This window comes from Lithobates pipiens, unplaced genomic scaffold (assembly GCF_037356315.1).
Source record: "Lithobates pipiens isolate NorthernLeopardFrog02 unplaced genomic scaffold, aLitPip1_a1.2 Scaffold_13, whole genome shotgun sequence".
Taxonomy (NCBI): domain Eukaryota; kingdom Metazoa; phylum Chordata; class Amphibia; order Anura; family Ranidae; genus Lithobates; species Lithobates pipiens.
This window is the reverse complement of record NW_027507718.1, coordinates 506,203,861-506,220,241: the sequence shown is the minus strand read 5'-3', so window position 1 is coordinate 506,220,241 and position 16,381 is coordinate 506,203,861. Positions and strand designations below refer to the sequence as shown.

The 16,381-nt window shown below is 46.2% G+C and overlaps 1 protein-coding gene across 2 annotated transcripts in view; it reads left to right on the top strand.

Moving 5' to 3' along the window:
- The window catches only part of LOC143975574 (kyphoscoliosis peptidase-like), a 114,227-nt gene that overhangs the window by 38,987 nt on the left and 58,859 nt on the right, over positions 1 to 16,381 (top strand). For both annotated transcript variants that reach the window (XM_077478037.1, XM_077478036.1), the window contains exons 4-6: positions 1,470 to 1,587; positions 11,829 to 12,020; positions 15,794 to 15,984. In XM_077478037.1, the coding sequence (XP_077334163.1) occupies positions 1,470 to 1,587; positions 11,829 to 12,020; positions 15,794 to 15,984 (501 nt within the window). The remainder of the gene's footprint in view (positions 1 to 1,469; positions 1,588 to 11,828; positions 12,021 to 15,793; positions 15,985 to 16,381) is intronic.

Here is a 16,381-nt window from a genome sequence, read left to right as displayed (position 1 = left end):
ACCATTGCAAGCCAAGTGTATAACCCAGGATTATCTGACGGAGTGTATGCAGTGTGCAGACATCATCCATTGACAGATAAGCGTATAACCCAGTATCATCTGGTAAGTGTAATTCCTAGGGGGATTGTGATTGTGACACGTGCAGTGTGGAGGAGGCGATTATTTTGAATTACTATCTGCAACGTTTTTCCGTGATGGACAATCCTACATTTGCCTCTTTTTATATATAAAGTGGACTTCATACTTATTTAACTATTTTAGTGAACTTTTAACAAATCCTAAAATGTTTGGATTATTTTAGTGCTGCTAATATTATGGTACTTGTTGCTGTGACATATTTCTGCTTTAGTGTTTTATTATTATAGTAGCTGCTCTTGGTATTTTAATGTAACCCACTTTCCATGAGCGCTAAGGGAGAGATACTAACTGAGTGTTGAATTTTTTCTCATTTTTCTGCCACCACCATAAACATGCCCACAGATATACAATGGGAACCATACTGACACCGCCATAAACATGTCCATACATATACTGTTAGCATACCTGTGAATTTTTGTAGTTTTGTAGTAGGCCTAAAAATGGGGGGGGGGGAGACAGAAGGTGAAGTAGTGGACAGATTAGGTGGTGGGGTTAAAAGGGAGGTACCTAGTGCACCTAAAATTGTACATAATATGCTGAAGAACACTGACAGCAGTACTGGAGTGCCTTCTCCAGTGGGATTGACCTGCAGCCTATGCTCCTTTTACTCACTCCTCATTGAGTGTATCTTCTTCTCTTCCTCCTCTGCACTCCCATTAATTTATTTGTGTGTGGAGGAGACTTTTTCATGCCCTCCCTCTTCATTCCTCTCCACCCTCATTTCAGCAATCAGGCTGTCAGGAAGGCAATATTACTTGTGTTGTTCCCCCTTTCCTCTCAGTTTGTAGTGTTCTGTTCTAGAAAGAAGGTGGACGGTGGCACAGAGCCATTCATTTTCATGATGTGGGAGGGCTGGCCACCAACACCATAATGACTGATAAAGGCATGCGGCCAGGCTGCATGCACCTTGGAAACACATTTTTTCTGTGTGGTCCAACCACCTAGTCTGGATAATTTGGCTACTTCCCTGCTCCTCCTAGGAACATGTTTTATTCACACGTTTTCAATGATGAAAGCCTTACTTCAAGAACTAATTCTTGGTGTAAAAGTACCAAAAGAAAGCCATTAGATTTATACTGTATATATATTGTATACGGGCATCTTCATAATTTCCAGGGTACCTAAAAAATCCAAGTCTTGCTTAGCAAAGGAAGCAGCTACAACCAATACATTTCAGGAAACAACCTTAAACTTAGCGAGGCTTAGCTTTCTCCTGAAAGAGCTTGGCTACTACGGTCAGGCAGTGACACTGGGCATTTCCAAGGACCATTAGGATTCTAAGACGTTAAATGATTTCACTGTTCACGTCTCTGATGATTGTCTTTTAATAGGTTACGACATTGAAGGATTCCTTGGGCGCTCTCCAAAGCTATACAGAGTAGAAGATGTCCTGGAGTTAAGAAAAGGCGTGTGTGCCGGTTACGCTGGACTGTGCAAAGCAATGTGCAGGTTTGCTGCTGATCTTTATATTGAGTATTCATGGCTTAGTAACAAGGGTGGAAGAAACTGGGTTGGCTCATCCAGAGGCCAACCCTGACCCTGACCCTGATCCTCAAATGCCTCTCATTCATGTGGGTGTATTTATGATTTGTTATCAGAGGAGGCTTTTTGCTAATATAGCAGTCCCTTACCCACTGGAGGTTAGTGAGGATCCCCTTATGTCAGGTAGGCTGACATTTACAACGTACCCCAGGGCTGAGTTCATGGTGAATAGCAGGGCCCTGCAAGCATTGGGCATCAGTCACATTAACTAAATTACTTGAGTTTATTCAGCAGCATTTCCAGGGAAAGGGAAAAGGTTTAGGGCAGGGGTGCCCCATGGGCCACATGTGGCCCACGGAGCCCTCTGATGTGGCCCATGACCTCCTGCTCTGGGATGGCGACCTGCCATCCCAGAACATCAGCATTGTGAATGGAGCCTGTTCCACACATTGTGAGCCATGAACGGTTACCAAGTCACTTAAGTGGCCCTCACACGTCAAAAGGTTGGGCAACCCTGTTTAGGGCATCAGATACCCAAAGCGCTGTCCCACACAGACTCCAGTCTCCACTCCCAGCTTTACAAGATATAGGCCTTTAAACTGAGCACAGAGTTTCTGTAATTTAGCGATACCTTTGCTGGTGAGTAGAGGGCCCTATCCATCCTCCCAAGTGAGTTACTAGTCCTCTATGAGAGTTCAGCTTTACAGGACACCTCCTCCACTTTGCTTGCTTTTCCCTTTTCAAGACATGACAGCCCTAGCCATAAACCCAGGCCTTGTCTCAAGAACATGTGTAGGCCCTCCCTAGGCAGCTGGCCTAGGAGGATAGCCAAACTAACAGCACACCTCCCCAAGCCCAAGAATAGAGATAAAGACCTTCTCATCAGAGTTAAAGGAGAAGTCCAGCCTGAGCTTTTTAGGCCAGGCGTCTCCTAAGGGTCACAGGAGTGCAATTCGTTTTGCACTCCTGTGACCCGTTTTCAGCCAAGAGTGGTCTGAAGTCCGCTCTCCGTTGACGTCACTGCCATCAGTTGTGGTACCATGTCATCCTGACTTCCCAAGCCTGGATCCGCCAGCTGCCTTGAGCGCTCACTGAGACAGCCTTTTCCCACCCCTCCACAGCTCATTGCTCCAATGAGAGTGGAGAAGCAGATCAGGAGTGAAGCAGACCAGGAGTATCTGCTCGGGAAGGAGTGAGAATCGAGCCTCCTGGCCTGAGGGCTGTGTCGCATTGGTCTTGCACCTCGGGCCTGCTGGCCTGAGGCTTCACAACTGAGAGTGTAGGCCCAGGAATGTCTTGGGGCCTACTGATCCAGGGGTGGTCCTGTGCTGTCTCACCTGCGAGGCGAAGCCAAGAAAAGCTGGAGGATCCAGGGGAGGACTTTTCCGGTGGAGGACCGAGCGCAAGGCTGGTGTCTTTGAGGAGCCTGGAAAATCAGTTTGAGGACGCAACCTGGATCAATATCCTTACAGTATCGCCGGGTCGGCTGAAAGAATCTGGTACTGTATGGTAGTTCTTTCTAAAAACTCTCAAGGATCTCTAAGTTCAATTAACAAGTCTGTGGCATAGACTTTGTTGTGTATCTACCCTCAAAACCACAAAGTTTAATTAACAAGTCTGTGGCAGAGACTTTGTTGTGCATCTCATCGGCTGCTAGGTCAAGTGAGAGGGGCCTATCCGGTGACTGCTGGATCCATTCTGTGGAGCCGTTTGTCCTCTGGAGCTGACGAATACCTCTAACCAGCAAATACTAGGTGCCTAAACTCCCCTTATCCTCTAATCCTCTATTGAAGGACTGTGTCTTGTGTCTTTCTTTGGTGTTATCACTAAATAAATCTTCAAAAAGCACCACGTGTCTGATCTATCATCATTTGGGCTACTTTCCACGGGACTCCCCTAAGATGAAGAAGGTGAGGTAATGGTAAGCCCGAATAAAACCAACAGCTCCTTCGGGGGTTAGTGCTACACTAGATACAGTATTAAGGACATTTTTGCAATGTGTAGTTTAACATACAGGCCTGACAAGTATATACAGCAAAAACTAAACAGGGAATATGAGAATATAATTGGAATCAGCCTACATTTTAAAACAAAGGAATATTATTCTATTCTTATTAATAGAATGTGTTCTTTAATAATACCTGCATGACATCTGACACAGAGTTTGCTCTGTCGGGGCTCCGTTTTCCAGAATCACAGCACATACCGAATATCGGAGAGTCATGATGTTATTGTACAGGATAGATTTGGCCCCGTACCGAGTTTGGCTAATTAACTGAATGGCATCGGCATGGGAGGCGGCCTCACAGAGACTGTGTGGGTTACACATGCAATTAGCAAACATTGTTAAAGGATCACTGAACTCAAAGAGAAAAGAAAAAGTTGCATTATGCAGACGGGGTACTACTAAGAATATTCATAACTGCGTATGCCCAAGTCTATATGCATCTGCAGATTAGAGCTGACATTTAGGCACAGCCTACTTTTGGCTGGCTGGAACTTTAAGCAAAAGCAGTAAAAGATGTCATAATTTGGAGAAGCACTTCGTAACCCCCTGCATGGGCACCCCTGGGCACTGGTCAGGGGCCCCAGGTGCATGGGGGTCCAATGATAATCTTACATTACATCATACCTGCCTCCCACCTCCCAGGTATCCAGGCAGTTGCAGATCCTCTAACTTTCCACAGTGCTTCCCAGCTCCCAAAGTGCCACCCAACCTGCCATGGTGGTCCGTGGTGCCTGTCAACCTCCCACAGTGCCCCTAGGCCCCCAGAGAGCCCTCAGCCCCCACACCTCCAGTAGTGGTAAGGGCTGTCTTAAAGCATGGGCCCCCCTGGGCACTGCTCAGGGGCCCCAGGTGCATGGGGGCCCAATGATAATCTTGCATTACATCATACCTGCCAACTGTCCCGGATCTGCCGGGACAGTTACGCTTTTACTAAGCTGTCTTGGGATGGAAATATCCCAGGAAGCATCTCAAAACTTGTTCTGTGCCCTCCTGATCTCAGTATTGTGCCCTTCTGACTCCCGCCCCCCGTACTCTGCCCTTAGTATTGATTAGTCTTTGATATATGGCATGTTTTCTTATTGTTTAAAATAAATTTTATTGAAAGTACTAATAAATATATGTTTAATTCTATCAATTATTTGTACTTTAATTCTTGAGAGAAGGTGCTTAAATTGGGGCAGGTTGGTAGGGGCCCCAGTGCTTTACTTTGCCCAGAGGCCCATGCTGCTATTAAGACGGCTCTGGCAGTGCCCCTCAGAGGTCCTAACCCTATTTAAAACAAACAAAAAGCCTTGGCGAGACACGCTTTATTTTTTAGCAGAGTAGCAGATCCAATTAATGTGACTGTGAGATGGAGACACTGCCTCTTGAGGACTATAGATACACTGTTCTTCTCAGGACAGAAATGCTTTACAGTCTTGACTTTGTCTAAAGTGTTTTCTTACATTATCTTATTGGCCCCAAGTACTTTAAAGCTGAACACCAGCCTTACCTTTTTTTTCCCCACACTGTAACAAGACCTCTCCTGTGTTGATCTCTATTCCTTGCAAACTTGCATCCCCACAAAATAACCCTTTGAAGGTACAGCAGCCTTCTTAAGCCTGCCTTGATTTCTTGTCTGATGACAATCATCATCAATCCTTTTGTTGCCCACCTCTCACAGCTATTAGCTCTCTCTGCCCTCAGTTATTTTTTCCTGAACATTACATAAAAGAACACTTACCTGGCATCCCTTTAGATGTGCATAGTCAAGCTACTGATCAGTAAGGATGAGCCGAACACCTCCCCGGTTTAGTTTGCACCAGAACATCCAAACATGCAAGAAAGTTTGTTCAAACACGTGGGGACACGAATGTGAAAAAGCAAAAGTGCTAATTTTAAAGGCTTATATGCAATTTTTTTGCCCTAAAAAGTGTTTGGGGACCCGGGTCCTGCCCACGGGGACATGTATCAATGCAAAAAAAAACTTTTAAAAACGCCCGTTTTTTCGGGAGCAGTGATTTTAATAATGCTTAAAGTGAAACAATAAAAATGAAATATTCCTTTTAATTTCGTATCTGGGGGGGTGTCCATAGTATGCCTGTAAAGTGGTGCATTTTTCCAGTGTTTAGAACAGTACCACAGCACAATGACATTTCTAAAGGAAAAAAAGTCATTCAAAACTGATCGCGGCTGTAATAAATTGTGGGGTCTCTGCAATATAGATAAAACTCATTGAAAAAAACGCTCCATTACCAGGCCGTTTGGGTCTGGTATGAACAATAAGGGGAACTCTGTGCCAATTTTCTTTTTTAAATGGCGTAGGGGCCCCCCCAAAATCCATACCAGACCCTTCAGGTCTGGTATGGATTTTAAGGGGAACCGTGCGCCAATATAAAAAAATGGCATAGAGCCCCCCCCAAAATACATACCAGACCCTTATCTGAGCACGCAACCTGGCAGGCCCCAGGAAAAGAGGGGAGGACGAGAGAGCCCCCCCTCCTGAACCGTACCAGGCCATATGCCCTCAACATGAGGGGTGCTTTGGGGTTCCCAAAGCACCTTGTCCCCATGTTGATGGGGACAAGGGCCTCATCCCCACAATCCTTGGCCAGTGGTTGTGGGGGTCTTTGGGCGGGGGGCTTATCGTAATCTAGAAGCCCCCTTTAACAAGGGGATCCCAGCCTCCCCCCCCATGTGAATTAGTTACGGGTACATTGTACCCCTATCAATTCACAAAACAAGGTGTCAAAAATAGTAAAAAAAGAAAGGAGACACTTTGGGACAAGTCCTCCATTAAAAAATAAATAGATAAAAATGTCCCGCAATGTAGATCCCATCTCATGCTGCCCGACAAACTGAAAAAAAATGAGGCCCTTGTCCCCATCAACATGGGGACAAGGTGCTTTGGGGGCCCCAAAGCACCCACCCATGTAGAGGGCATATGGCTTGGTTCAGGAGGGGGGCGCTCTCTCATCCCCCCTCTTTCCCTGTGACCTGCCAAGTTACGTGCTTGGATAAGCGTCTGGTATTGATTTTGGGAGGATCCCTACGCCATTTTTAATTTTGACGCAGGGTTCCCCTTGAAATCCATACCAGACCCTTTTAGGGGGACCCCTACACCATTTTTTAAAAACAAATTAACGCAGGGTTCCCCTTAATATCCATATCATACCTGAAGGGCCTGGTATGGATTTTGGGGGGACCCCCACGCAATGTTTTTTTTATTTTGCTTCGTGGTTCACCTTAATTTTCATACCAGACCCAAAGGACCTGGTTATGGACTGGGGGGAAACCCATGCTGTTTTTTTCAATAAGTTTTATCTATATTGCCGAGACCCAACAATTCATTACAGCTGCTATCAGTTTTAAATTACTTTTTTTCTTTTAGAAATGTCATTTTGCTGTGGTATTGTTCTAAACACGGGAAAACTGCGCTACTTTACAGGCATACTATAGACACCGATATTTAAAAGAATATTTCATTTTTATTGTTTCACTTTAACCATTATTGAAATTACTGCTCCTGAAAAAACAACTGTTTTTAAAACTTTTTTTTGTATTGATACATGTTCCCTGGGGCAGGACCCAGGTCCCCAAACACTTTTTATGACTATAATTTGTATGTAAGCCTTTAACCACTTTCAGACCGGACCATTTTGCTGGTAAATGACCAGAGGTCTTTTTACAATTTGGCACTGCGCTGCTTTAACTGGTAATTGCGCGGTCATGCAATGTTGTACCCAAACAAAATTTGCGTCCTTTTCTTCCCACAAATAGAGCTTTCTTTTGATGGTATTTGATTGTCTCTGCGATTTTTATTTTTTGCGATATAAACGTAAAAAGACCGCAAATTTTGAAAAAAAATGATATTTTCTACTTATTAGAAAAATCCAATAAACTCAATTTTAGTCATACATTTAGGCCAAAATGTATTCAGCCACATGTCTTTGGTAAAAAAAAAGTCAATAATTGTATATTTATTGGTTTGCGCAAAAGTTGTCACATCTACAAACTAAGGTACGTTTTCTGGAATTTACGCAGCTTTTAGTTTACGACTGCCTATTTCATTTCTTGAGGTGCTAAAATGGCAGGGCAGTACAAAACCCCCCCAAATGACCCCATTTTGGAAGGTAGAGACCCTAAGGAAATTGATAAGTGGCATGTTGAGCCCATTGAATATTTTATTTTTTTGCCTCAAGCGATTGAATAATGACAAAAAATAATTTTTTTTTTTTTTTTACACAAAGTTGTCACTAAATGATATATTGCTCACACATGCTATGGGCATATGTGAAATGACACCCCAAAATAAATTCTGCTGCTTCTCCTGAGTACGGGGATACCACATATGTGGGACTTTTTGGGAGCCTAGCCGCGTACGGGGCCCCGAAAACCAAGAACCGCCTTCAGGTTTTCTAAGGGCGTAAATATTTGACTTCACTCCTCACTACCTATTACAGTTTTGAAGGCCATAAAATGCCAAGATGGCACAAAACCCCCACAAATGACCCCATTTTAGAAATTAGACACCCCAAGCTATCTGCTGTTGAGTCCATGGAATATTTTATATTTTGCCACAAGTTGCGGGAAAATTACAAACTTTTTTTTTTTCACAAAGTTGTCACTAAATGATATATTGCTCACGCATGCCATGGGCATATGTGAAATGACACCCCAAAATAAATTCTGCTGCTTCTCCTGAGTACGGGGATATCACATATGTGGGACTTTTTGGGAGCCTAGCCGCGTACGGGGCCCCGAAAACCAAGCACTGCCTTCAGGATTTCTAAGGGCGTTACAGTTTTGAAAGCCATAAAATGCCAAGATGGCACAAACCCCCCCCAAATGACCCCATTTTGGAAAGTAGACACCCCTAAATTTAGGGGTACACTAGAGAGACTAGGTAATAAATGGCGGGTGCCCTGAAACTATAAAAAAAATAACTAACCAACCAGCGTCACCTGTAACAGTTATATGGTGATCACTGGTGAAAGGGTTAACTAGGGGGCAATCAGGGGGCTTTATGCGGTAGTATATGGGGGTCCCTGGCGCTATAAAAAGCTGCGGCGAACCTAAATACCTACCTGCCTAACTAGCGTCACCTGTGACACTAATACAGCGATCAGAAAAACGATCGCTTATTAGGCTGGGTTCACACTGGAGCGATGTGGGAACGCCACGAATGCGCGGCGGGTTCCCGCATCACATGCCTCCCGGCGGCAGTTCACACTGCCCTATGCGAACTGCTGGGAGTGTCAGTGAAATGTTAATGACACCCCCAGATCAGTTCGCATATCGCAGTGCGATCTGCAAACTCGGATCGCATGGTGTGAACACCCATGCGATCCGATTCTGCTGCGGACCAAAAAAAGGGTCCCGTGCGAGTTTGCGGCGGGTGCGGCGGGTGCGACACGAATTCAGCCATACTATCTGTATGGCTGAACTCGAATCGCACAGAGATCGGATGTGATTTGCACTGCAGTGCGGTGCGAATCACATCCGTTCTCATAAACCGCTGCAATGTGAACCCAGCCTTAGTGACACTGGCGACGGGGGGTGATCACGGGGTTAAACCTTTATTGGGGGGGTTAGGGGGGTACCTTAGAACTAAAGGGGGCTAACCCTAACTGCCCTAACAGTTATTACAGTCACAAATGACACCCGCCGGGTGATCAGGGGGTTAAACCTTTATTAGGTAATAAATGGCGGGTGCCCTGAAACTATAAAAAAATAACTAACCAACCAGCGTCACCTGTAACAGTTATATGGTGATCACTGGTGAAAGGGTTAACTAGGGGGAAATCAGGGGGCTTTATGCGGTAGTATATGGGGGTCCCTGGCGCTATAAAAAGCTGCGGCGAACCTAAATACCTACCTGCCTAACTAGCGTCACCTGTGACACTAATACAGCGATCAGAAAAATGATCGCTTATTAGGCTGGGTTCACACTGGAGCGATGCGGGAACGCCACGAATCCGTGGCGGGTTCCCGCATCGCATGCCTCCCGGCGGCAGTTCACACTGCCCTATGCGAACTGCTGGGAGTGTCAGTGAAATGTTAATGACACCCCCAGATCAGTTCGCATATCGCAGTGCGATCTGCAAACTCGGATCTCATGGTGTGAACACCCATGCGATCCGATTCTGCTGCGGGCCAAAAAAAGGGTCCCGTGCGAATTTGCGGCGGGTGCGGCGGGTGCGGCGGGTGCGACACGAATTCAGCCATACTATCTGTATGGCTGAACTCGAATCGCACAGAGATCGGATGTGATTTGCACTGCAGTGCGGTGCGAATCACATTCGTTCTCATAAACCGCTGCAATGTGAACCCAGCCTTAGTGACACTGGCGACGGGGGGTGATTACGGGGTTAAACCTTTATTGGGGGGTTAGGGGGGCACATTAGAACTAAAGGGGGCTAACCCTAACTGCCCTAACAGTTATTACAGTCACAAATGACACCAATGCAAAAAAAAAAAAAAAAAAAAGCAATTGGTGTCACTGTGACTGGGGGGGCAGGGGTAATTGGGGGGTGATCGGGGGGTAAAGGGGGGGTGTGAGTGTGCCTGGCATGTTCTACTGTGTAGTGTAGTGCTTGTGCAACTCACCGATGCTCTCTCCTCGGTGCCGGAACGAAAAATACCGACACGGAGGAGAGAATACATCACTTCCTCTCCTGTGTTTACATTACAGGAGAGGAAGTGATGTCACCGGACATTTTCATTCGTCGGGAGCGATCGCGAGGGGGTGGCCATGAATGAATGGCCGTCCCCTCGTCCGGGATCGCTCCCGAACGAATACCGACCGCCGCAGGCACCGGGCGGGGGCCCGATCGGGCCCCCTGACCCGCGGGCAGGCAAGGACGTACATGTAAGCCCTTATGCCTGCCCGTGCCATTCTGTCGACGTACATCGTCGTGCGGCGGTCGGCAAGTGGTTAAAATTAGCACTTTTGGTTTTTCATGCGAGTGTCCCATGTTACGCGGCTTTTCGAATTTGCTATGAACGGCGCATAATGTTCGCTGTTCACCCAATGTTCGAATTGAACTTACGCTTGACTCAAACATCTGGCTCATCCCTACTGATCAGTAGATTGCACAGCTAAAGTCTTTCACCACCCTGTGGCCCACAAGGAGGGGAGTATACATGTCTACATCCCGGGGATGTATTTTTTCATATAGCACTCTTGGAAGAAGATCTGAGGGAAAGTGCTGTGGCAATTCTTGGGTTCTGCCAGCCCCTCCTCCTAACCTCAGGGCGGAACCAGCATACAGACCAGGTGACAATGTCACTAGGTCTTCAAAGAGTTATTTCTTGCAAACCAAATGGTTTGATTGAAAATTTTTACTTTCAGTCTTTTTATTAACTGTATCAAAAGTGAGGTACAAAAATAGTAAGCCAAACAATAACCAAGGTACTGGTGAGTCAAAAATTAAAGAGTAAAACAGAAAAGGTACAGCAATGTGGTACAGCCCACAATCTAATTGCTATCACAATTATGGGGAGTATGAAGCGTAATGCAATGTCGACATAAAACGCTTTGTAAAAGGTTCACCACTCTAAACTAAAAGGGTACAAGAAGGCAGGGCCAGGACAAGGGGTGGGCAGGAGGGACAGCTGCCCCTGGCGCAATGGTTTATTTCAGAGGTAGGGGGCACCCTGACCCTAACCCTAAGGGAAAGGGGGGTGCAGTTTGTCATCTTTGCCCTGGGCGCTGGATGACCTTGTCCCGGCACTGCAAGAAGGGCTGCCACCCAAAATTCCATGAGTCACACAGAGTGCAATATTGAGTGCAATACTCCAAAGAGAAGCAGAATGAATGAAGGAGGGGGAAACAGAAGGAAGGGAACAAAAGAAAAGGAGCAAGGAGAAAAGGGAAACCCAGAGGACAAAAGAGCAAAATGTTTCGGTCAAACTAAACACGACTTAAACTTTTTAACTGCGTGTTAATTGGGGGAGGGAGGTGGCAAACATAGGGAGATATTATATAGAGTACATAGATCACATTTTAGCTTTAAAGATAAAAGGTTTCTGTATAAGAGGTTTGATTATCTACCCCTGAGATTGTGGACCTTGAGGTTCTGTACATGAAATTCTGATGGTCAGGGTGAGACCATCAGAGGTCCTCGGTTATTACAGTCATTTTACAGCTATCTCTTTATAGAATGTATACTGTATTTGTTTAGAGGTCTTTCAATGGAAATCATTTTCTTCCCTTCAGGGAGATAGGTATCCAGTGCATGGAGATCACAGGGTTCAGCCGCGGCGCAGAAAACAGCAACAATGATGCCTTCCATAGGACCAAGTCTAATCATATGTGGAATGCAGTGGAGTTGGCTGGACAGTGGTACCTGCTAGATGCCTGCTGGGGGGCTGGAACCGTTGACATCGAGAAAGGGGTTTTCATATCAAGGTCAGCATAACTAAACTATGTTGGATTGCTCATAAAAAAAGAAAATAAGACAGATCTCTTCATTTTGATTGGGGTACCAGGTAACAGGAGATCTTCCTACTAGCAGAACAGTTGTGACAGCTGAAGGCACATTTTCGGCCAAGTTACTGTTGTCACCAACCAAGTCCCCCCATATAGTGTGTTCTAAAGGAGCATCCGCCAAAATACAGGTGATACAGCATTTCTGTATTTGGCAAATTCTACATTGGAACTCACTCTGGTCAGTAACAACAGTATCTTAGCTTGGAGTTTGGTGACCAGAGAGAAGCGAGAATGCACACAGAGATCAGGGATTGCAGTAATGTGTATTAACTGAAAAAATCCAACAAGGTGGTCACAGAGTCACTATAACACGGCCAACTAGCTTGGCAGCACTTACAGAAAGTTGCAGAGGATTCCCGAAACACATATAATGCCCAAAAGCCAATAATATCTAACAGAAGAGGTGGCTAGAAGGCAGTCTGGTAAAAAGGCACCCAGAGGTGCCATAGGCGAGCAGACCCTACTCTGTCCCTCTTCCAACGGAACCTTTCCTTAGTGGTGGGCACACTATACCTATCTAGTTGGTTCCTGTCTAGGGTTGCCACCTCATCCCTTTAAAACCACACGCATATGAATTACACAGGTTCTGTGGCTGATTAAGGTGGTAATTAAAATCACTTGGTGCCTTATCTGCATTAAATTAGAACCTGTGTAATTCATATGTGTTCGGGTTTAAAGGGATGAGGTGGAAACCCTATTCCTATCCCTGCCCTATACACTCTGCAAATGCGTGCCAACTAGGGGGGACAGTGTTATTTATTAGCACTGCCCACACTTAAGATGGCCGCTGAGGTCATTCGGGGCAGCAGCGCCCAATCAAGACAGCTGCACTCCTGATGACACCTTTGGAGGCCTCAGAGGAACATGAATTTCCCTTTCTCCTTTGCTCTCTTTACACGGCAGCTGCTGAATGGCGCCACCTGTACATGGAGGCCGAACTGCACCTGCCTACACACTAACCTTTTCCTTATCCAGTGTTTACAGAACCAGCTTTCACATGTGAATTATTACATTTATATTGAATCAAAATGATTGAACTCTGGTTTATCCTCAGAGACGTATTATATCTTGCGGCCCTGCGCCTCTTCTTCAGCACACAGAAGATGAAATCAGGATGTCAATCAAACCATGCACACCAAAGACACCTCTGCCCTTCCTATGACAGAAATGTGTCATTGTCCTTTGCATAGCTAAGCAGCCAAGAAGAATAGTGTTAGAATTGGAGAGAAAGGCTTAGTTACTGACTTTTGATAACAAAAGCTGAACTCCAGGCAGATATAAAAGACACAGAATAATGCTGCTCTGCATTCAATAATACATGAACAAATGTATTTCCAATGTATGCAGTGTAGGTACTTAAATATGCCTTTTACAATCCCCTGTAGAGCAGAGATCAGACGGGGAAGGAAGAGGCAGGACTGGGAACCAGTGAGTTGTGCTGAAGTGCTCATGTGCTAACAAGGAACTTACTGACAGAGGAAAAGAGCAGAGTGACAGAGAGATGACCTTGTTAGTCTCCTGCTTCTCACTGTCATGTCAGCGTTACTCCCAACATGTCCCCATGTTGATGAGGACAAGGGCCTCTTCCCGACAACCCTGGCTGTTGGTTGTCGGGGTCTGCGGGCGGGGGGCTTATTGGGATCTGGGAGCCCCCTTTAATAAGTGCGGCCCCCAGATACCGGCCCCCCACCCTATACCCATTCACCTGATGGAAAAAAGTGTAAAGAAAAAACCCAACACGTTTTAAAATAATTTATTGCACATCTCCGGTGGTCTTCCGTCTTGGGGGGGTCTTCTAGCCGGACTCCATCGCTATCTTCTGCTCTTTTGCTAGCTCTTTTACTAGCGGAAGACCCCGGCTTTCTTCTTCCTTGCCACCGCTGTCTGGGGGTCTTCTTCCGACTTTGGGGGTCTTGTCCCCCTCTTCGGTTCTTCTTGCGGGGCCTCCGCTTTCTTCTTCCAGCTCTTTTACTAGCAGTAGCCCGGTCTTCTGTCGCCGCCGCCTTCTCTTCTTCTTCTCTTCTTCTTCCTTGAGATGTTGACTCGACGCTCTCTACGGCCGCAAAGACATGGATGCGTTGTGTGGCGACTTATATAGGGACAAGGGGCGGGGTCACCAAGTGATGTCCCGGCCCATTATGATGTCACAGTCCCAGCATCACCCGGGACTGTGACACCATAAGAGGTGGGGTCACCATGTGACATCACCCGGTGACCCCGCCCCTTTTCCCTATATAAGTCGCCGCACAATGCGCCCCTGTCATTGCGGCCGGAGAGAGTGTTGAGTCAACATCTCAAGGAAGAAGAAGAGAAGAAGAAGAGACAGCGTGGCAACAGAAGACCGGGCCACCGCTAGTAAAAGAGCTGGAAGAAGAAAGTGGAGGCCCGGCAAGAAGAACCGAAGAGGGGGACAAGACCCCCGAAGAGGGGGACAAGACCCCCGAAGTCGGTAGAAGACCCCCGGACGGCGGCGACGAAGAAGAAAGCCAGGCTCCTCCGCTAGTAAAAGAGCTAGCAAAAGAGCAGAAGATAGCGGAGGAGTCAAGCGAGAAGACCCCCCAAGACGGAAGACCACCGGAGCTGTGCAATAAATTATTTTAAAAACATCTGTTGTTTTTTTTTCTTTACACTTTTTTTCACCAGGTGAATGGGTAGGGGTACATGGTACCCCAATACTCATTCACATAGGGTGGGGGGGCCGGTATCCGGGGGCCCCCTTATTAAAGGGGGCTCCCGGATTCCGATAAGCCCCCCTGCCCGCAGACCCCGACAACCAACGGCCAGGGTTGTCGGGAAGAGGTCCTTGTCCTCATCAACATGGGGACAAGGTGCTTTGGGGTGGGGGGCCGCAGGGACCCCCCTTCCCCAAAGCACCGCCCCATGTTGAGGGAACGCGGCCTGGTACGGCTCATGAGGGGGGCTGCTCGCTCATCCCCACCCCCTTTCCTGACCGGCCGGGCTGCGTGCTCGGATAAGGGTCTGATATGGACTTTGGGGGGACCCCCACGCCATTTTTTTGGCATAGGGCTTCCCTTTTAAGTTCATACCAGGTGACGGGGCCAGCGAAGTGTCAATCTCGCCGATGGAGGCGGCGACATTGACCTCCTGTGCTAGTCCCTTCTACCTGGAGCCGCTTTCAAAATGAACGGACTTTCCTCCATGTGTGGACAAATCCGTTCATTTCAAAAGTCCGGCAGACTCCCACCATAGTCCGGCGGTTTGTCCGCCGGACCTACTCCGCCGGTAAAGTCCGGTCGTGTGTGGGCAGTTCCGCTCGTTCGGAATGTCCGACGGACCTCCGCTGCAAAGTCCGTGGTTTGTCCGCCGAGAGACTGTTGTTAACTGCGTTTTTACAAATAAAAATCCCTTTAAGCGGATCTGTCATCAGTCTCTAAAGTTTCTGGGCCATCTATCACGGGAAACCCCTAGATACGAGGAGCGAGCGGAAGAAGGTAACGGAAAGCCCATAAAAATCAGCTTCTCCTTCGGGAGTCAGTACTACATATATATAGATATATATCTATCTATATATATAGATAGATATCTATATATTTACATATTTACAGATATATATATATATATATATATATATATATATATATATATATAGATAGCATTTGTCACTTCTACAAAAAATACTATACCTAGATAAAGAGAAAATTCACTTTCCTTTATTTCTCAATTTCCCACAGCTATGATGATTTCTTCTTCCTCACGGACCCTGAGGATTTCATCAACACTCATTGGCCGGATGACCCCAACTGGCAGTTGCTCCAATCTGTGGTCTCGTTTGAAGATTTCGAGCAGAGAATCTTCAAAACTTCAGAGTTCTTCAGACTTTGTCTCTTCATCATCTCACCAAATGTTTTCTACCTCTCAACAGGTATGACATCACAAGGGGAACAAATTGTGCTAAGTGGAAAACTGCTGGAATCCCGTTGCTGGCATTTCAAAGGAACATTAGCAGTATGGGTTTCGTAACCATTGCAAAAGCTAAGGCCAAACTCTTTGCATAATCTCTGCTTCAACCATTGGTTTTTATTGAGAAAGTTTGGAGTTAAAGTATATTGTAACTCAAGGCAAAACTTTTTAGTTTTAGTTTTGGATAGAGAGGAGAGGCATTAGAACACTTGTCAGGTTTTTATTGCTGTTTGTGCTGCCATTAGGGAGATTCACCTTCTCTGTTTGTCCTGTTTACCATTATCATTGAAAATGAAAGTAAAAGAAAGTCCCAAATTGTGGGTGGTTTCCAGAAAAGTAATAGAGGGGACACTAATTCT